General features: G+C 34.1%; 1 protein-coding gene across 1 annotated transcript in view; it reads right to left on the minus strand.

Moving 5' to 3' along the window:
* LOC107681609 (collagen alpha-1(XXII) chain-like) overlaps window positions 1-6169 on the minus strand; it is a gene marked incomplete at its 3' end in the record, with an annotated part of 49156 nt that overhangs the window by 10914 nt on the left and 32073 nt on the right. The window contains exons 23-33 of the mRNA XM_016477918.1: window positions 5734-5787; window positions 4882-4935; window positions 4714-4767; window positions 4542-4595; window positions 4348-4401; window positions 4218-4262; window positions 4060-4122; window positions 3676-3729; window positions 2733-2774; window positions 2428-2460; window positions 2056-2109 (exon numbers count right to left, since the gene is read on the minus strand). Of these exons, the coding sequence (XP_016333404.1) occupies window positions 2056-2109; window positions 2428-2460; window positions 2733-2774; window positions 3676-3729; window positions 4060-4122; window positions 4218-4262; window positions 4348-4401; window positions 4542-4595; window positions 4714-4767; window positions 4882-4935; window positions 5734-5787 (561 nt within the window). The remainder of the gene's footprint in view (window positions 1-2055; window positions 2110-2427; window positions 2461-2732; window positions 2775-3675; window positions 3730-4059; window positions 4123-4217; window positions 4263-4347; window positions 4402-4541; window positions 4596-4713; window positions 4768-4881; window positions 4936-5733; window positions 5788-6169) is intronic.

Genomic DNA, 6169 nt, shown 5'->3' on the forward strand with positions numbered 1-6169 from the left:
ACACTTTCTTGGTGACTTTGTAATCTCCGTTCGCAAAGTTTCCAGAAATGAAACCTGGCTCTAGTTTTAGATGTCGTCAAGGCAGTTTCTCTAGCAGATATGATTGCATTTGGCTGAACTAGGGAGAACTGCAGTAATTCAGGAGAGATTTCTCATTTCACACTAATAAATTCAGGTGAGAGCAGATACATCACCGTAACAAGCTTGTCTGTGTTTATATAAATGATGTATCGCTTGGTGTCTGGACTACTTTAGTAGATGAGTGCATGATGGAGAGAGCTTTCATGAATTCAAATTTTAATATAATATAAAACAATATAATACCTAATAATATAATAAAACGTAATGTAATATACCTTGAGTAGCAGCCCTGAAAAAAGTATTAAAGTAGGAGGCTGAAGATGGGCAGGTCATGATGTCAATATAGAGGAAGTGACCTGATGAATTATTAATTAGCCCACACGTTCTCAGTCATGTTATCTAATTAATATTCAAATATTCCAAACTTTCACCTTGATATTTATAAACTGATGTCCTGTGCAGATGTGGTTGAGTTGTCTGGAATTTTAGACTTATTTGCTTTATTTTATCTTTTAATATTATTAGTCAAGGGATCAAAAGCAGAGAGCAAAAAATCTAATTTTGGATGTGTCAAAACCAAAATGTCAACGATTTAGAATCAATAAATCATTATTAAGTTTTAACAGCTACAGTAAATCTGTAAATAACACATTGCTTGGCCATCTTCCTGCAATAGCACTAATCTGTGGATAGATGCACGGGATCTGCTTTTTTAAAGCGTTAGTTCACCCAAAAATGAAAATTAGCCCATGAATTACTCACCCTCAAGGCATCCTAAGTGTATATGACTTTCTTTTTTCAAAAATATCTATATTCAAAACGTAATAATCACTTTAATCTAACTTGTGCCAACAGTTGTACACGGAGGCAGCTCCGGGAGGATGACGTAAGATGTCGGCATTGCGCATGCGCCGGTTAGTCTCGTGAAAACCAACGTTTGTTTACAGAAGCAAAGGAAGCAAAGTTTCCTTACTTTAGTCTCCTCTTGGCTTATATCGAAATCCTGCGACATTCTTCTTTACAAATCCTCGATTTGTACTTCTAATTAGTGACCGTTGTTTTGTTTTGATCTCTCCCCTGTGCTTCTGCGTGCGTCACGTCTGAGCGGCGCATGTGCAACGCTGACCTCATACATCATCCGCCTAGAACTGCTTCCATGTACAACTGTTGGCGCAAGCTAGATTAAAGTGATTATTACGTTTTGAATATGGATATTTTTCTTACAAAAACGCATCGATTTGCTACAGGAGGACTTTGTTCACCCCCCGGAGCCGTGTGAGGCACTTTTTATTATGGATGGATGTGCTTTATTTCACTTCTTTTGGACTGATGAACTGCAACACCTGCTGACTGCCATTAAACAGCTTGGAAGATCAAAGACACTTTTTAATATAACTCCGATTGGATTCGTCTGAAAGAAGAAAGTCATATACACCTAGGATGACTTGAGGGTGAGTAATTCATGGGCTAATTTTCAGTTTTTGGGTGAACTAACCCTTTAATTGCTTGTGGCGAAAAGGCACCTTCACCTGCAAATGTCTCCAATGGCGTAATGGTGGTTTTAATGTGAGCCAACAGAGGTACATAATATCATCTGACGGGATGCGATGCCCCTGACCTTCAGGTTTATTAATATTCCCTTGTGCAGCACTGAATCCCTTAATATTTATTGTCAGCTAATGCGTAAAACACTTGAAGTGGCTGTTCTCAGAAATGAAATGCACATATTCCACTGTTCCTTTTCAGGTGGATTTGATTCTTCAAACTGACAGCAGACTTCATTTGTTTGCATTATGAATGCACTAGTGACAGTAACGTGATGCTATAAATGAAATAATTTTCACAGGCACAAGAGACTAGTAATTCAACCAAACCTGACTCTCTACTGCCCTCTTGTGATGGGTTGTACAACCTGCATGGGTTCCTTTATTACACATGCAATTCATTTGGAAGTTAGAAACAATAAAAGCTCACCATCTCGCCTGGTTTTCCTTGATCTCCTTTCTCTCCCTTCTCTCCTGGCTTACCCTAAAGATGAGGTAAAAACAGTGAATATACATGAATGCAAATCAGGTAAAATATCTGGTTCATTATGATACAACGGCCCCCAAAAGTATTTCAGAGCTTAGAAATAAATGCATTAAATAACAAAATATCAAACCAAGTGGCATTTAGTTTCAACAAAGACAGCACAAGCACACTTTAAGCAAAATGTGTAAGATGCTTATGTTAATAGATGTACTCAAAATATCTATTAATAAACTATTCTCAAAATATGATATATAATACAAAATATACTTTATTACTCAAAATAAGCTCAAAATCAAGACAAAACTGATGACTTACCGGTTCACCAGGTTCAGGAATCACATTGGCCACCTAAAGAAAAAGAAAACACATCACTGTGAAATAATACTGTAATACTATGAATTAAAAGCCATATTCATCAATAAATAGATCATCAGCTGAATCAATACATGATTAAAAATATACATATATATGAATATGCCACTTCTATGCTCATTTATCTGATTTATTACTCACATCAGATATCAGCTATTATTATTATCATTACTTAAATCATCTATAATTGTATATTTATATAGTTACATGTTTGTATATAGTATATGTCAATGATCAGCTGTACTCACATTGCCTGGGACCCCGGCTGGACCCCTGGGGCCAATCTCACCCTGTATGAATGAAAAACAGTAACAGAGGTTATATCCTCATCCTGTCAGCATGTTAATTATCTCATTAATGACCTCATGCCCTCAGGAAACCATCGCTGACAGTTTAATCATGAATGTGTGAAACCTACAGCAACTCATGGTCAAAAACGGCTTCTCTAAGCCTTCTTTACTGTAGAATGCTGTAATGTTGATACAGCAAAAGTCATTACACAGATGTGACTTGTAGGCAATTGTGCATTTAAACAAAATGAGTCTTAGACAAAAATTAAGAATGAGTAGGTGTCTATTTTAGTCGTATTAAATAATCATAACTATGAAATCACTAGGCACACAAACATTCAATAGGAGTTTTCATGTTCTTAAAAGCATTAAATCTAAATTTATCAAAAATCCAGTACATTAACATTGCAAAACAGTAACATTGTAAAATATTACAACATTTTAAAAGAACATCCCTCAGAAATCATTCTAATATGCTGATTTGCTGCTGAAGAAACATTTCTTATTATTATCAATGTTGAAAATGGTTGTGCTGCTTAATAATTTTGGATCAAAAGAACAGCATTTATTTGAAAAATAAATATTTTTTAACATTATAAATATTATCTTTACTGATGTGCATCTATAAAACTATTAATTTGATCATATATACGTTTCAACATATATATGCCCTAATGTTTCAACATATGTTAAACATTTTTATTCATATATTTTATATATAAATAATATATAATATATATGTACATTTCAATAATTTAAGCATAAGCCTTTATATTAAATGTTATTTTATTTTTTATATATACAACAATTTCATTAACTCTAACTGTGTACAATCTTTTGACCAATATTTCATGACAAAATAATCACTATCTGCATTTTTTAACTTTCTCTTGCCTCTCACCTTGTCTCCTTTCTCTCCTTTCGAGCCAGTAGGTCCATCTTTTCCTCTCTCTCCCTATAAGAGCGATGGAGGGATGAAATCTGACAAAAAAAATGACTCAAACAAAACCACCTAAACAATATGCATAAACTGACACTAATAACTCTACAGATTAATCTGTCTCATGCAGAATATGATTTTTTTTTATATTTTCTCATAATCTTTGCGGTGAAATATAGGCTGAACATGTTTTTATGAGAAGCACCCAAGTGAACAGATGATGGTCCTCACAGTAAGAGAGTGTTTTTTTTTCTATAGTAGAGCCTATTGATTCTTTTAATCAATGAAACATCTGATTTTGACTTCAAAACAGCATATAGTGCTGTCCATATAGTTCTGTCTTACTTGGCCTCCTCTCTCTCCTATGGGTCCTATTGTGCCGACCTCTCCAGGCAAACCAGGCTCTCCCTGAGACAGAACAAGATGCAAAGAGAAAGACAGTTGTGGCATGTGTCCTTCTGTCAAGGCTCTGTCTAGACTGATTTAAGTTTTACATTCCGCACCCGTTCACCAGGAGGTCCTCGTGGTCCTGGAGGGCCTTCGTCTCCCTGAGAGAGAGAAACTGGCATTGATGAAAAAACAAAATGGATTTCCAACCCAGATCTGAAATCACTAGCCCACACTACCCTTTACCTTCGGTCCGGGTTTACCAGGGAAGCCGTCCTGTCCGGGTTCTCCTCTTTGGCCCTAAACAGAAATACAAAATAATGAAAACAGACTGCAGTACAACAAAAAACACATATGAAAAGGTCAAAAACCAGATCTGGCCTTTAGATGGGTTTATAAATGATGAAGTTCACAGTTTGCCTCATTAAAACAGCTCTAACCTTCTCGCCGTTGTTTCCAGGGAAACCATCCAATCCATCTTTTCCTGGCAGGCCCTGAAAAATAATTACCATCGTTTCAAGTTTTTACACTAAAATGAGTGTTGAGTTAATAGGGCAACAGACTATTTGAGTGTGTGGACAGTATGTTTGAGGTCTCAGGGTAAAATCTCACTAGTTTTCCTGGTTCTCCTGGTTTTCCTGAGAAGCCTATTTCACCAGGTAATCCCTGTGAGAACAAACAGATGAATTTAATATCATCTGCTACTATTATGTGGCTCTAGCTCAGTTTGCAAATAAAAACAATTGAAAAAACGAATTATGTTGGTGAATGTAAACTTACTGGAGGTCCTGTTTGTCCAGGGCTGCCTAGAGGGCCAGAAGGCCCCTGAGGACCCTAAAAAAAAACACAAAAATAAAAAACTGAAAAACTGAAACGTTGAAATTTGACATTCAATTGCTTTTAATAGCTTTCTGTAATCAATGCATTCACATGTTTTCTTTTTTTCAAAATTGTAACAATATTATGTTATTACTGTATTATATGATCACTGCATGTGATTCTACCAGAAACTTGTTCATTTTGTTAGTTAGAGTTCACTGTTACTCTAAGAGACTTTTTTCATTAAGATAATAATGTTAAGAATGTCATATAGCCATAATACTATTTTTGCATAGCATACTAAGTTTCCATATGCATGAAATAAGTAAAAGACCTACTATTTGTTAAATAAAAAACTGAAAAACTGAAATGTTGAAATTTGACATTCAATTGCTTTTAATAGCTTTCTGTAATCAATGCATTCACGTTTTCTTTTTTTCAAAATTGTAACAATATTATGTTATTACTGTATTATATGATCACTGCATGTGATTCTACCAGAAACTTGTTCATTTTGTTAGTTAGAGTTCACTGTTACTCTAAGAGACTTTTTTCATTAAGATAATAATGTTAAGAATGTCATATAGCCATAATACTATTTTTGCATAGCATACTAAGTTTCCATATGCATGAAATAAGTAAAAGACCTACTATTTGTTAAAATATTTGTTGTTGCATTCTGCCTTAAAATACAATATACGGTAAACAGTATGTTATTATTCCATTCCAAACATAAAAAAACACACTTGACAGGAAAAATAAAGGGTAAAGAGCTTGACTCAGACTAAGACTGAATGTTCTGGTGGTTCTTACAGGTGGTCCTGGAAGACCATCAACTCCTGGCAATCCTGCATCACCCTTTTTACCCTGGAGAAACAGAGAAGAGGATGTCTCATCAGTCTATGTTAGGTAAAAGTCATCAAATCAAGTAGATAAGGAATAAGGAGATATTTTATATAAAAATATTAATAAATAAATAAAAATAATAATTAAAAAATATATTTTTTTATAGAATTCTGAAATTAATGCAATAATTTATAATTAAAATAAACAGAGATAATAAGAAATATGGAGTAACAAGATATTTTATAAAGTAAAATAAAATAAAACATTTCTTTTTTTAATCGCTTGGTCTGATTGATAAGATAAGACTTTTTTTCTGATTAAAACTATACTTTTTATTTATCCATTTTTTTTACTATTGTTTTTGTTTTTAATCCTGATTTTACTTCAAGCAACTGATTTCACT

The sequence above is a fragment of the Sinocyclocheilus anshuiensis genome, unplaced genomic scaffold, assembly GCF_001515605.1.
Source record: "Sinocyclocheilus anshuiensis isolate Anshui unplaced genomic scaffold, SAMN03320099.WGS_v1.1 scaffold1524, whole genome shotgun sequence".
In the NCBI taxonomy this organism is placed as follows: Eukaryota; Metazoa; Chordata; class Actinopteri; order Cypriniformes; family Cyprinidae; genus Sinocyclocheilus; species Sinocyclocheilus anshuiensis.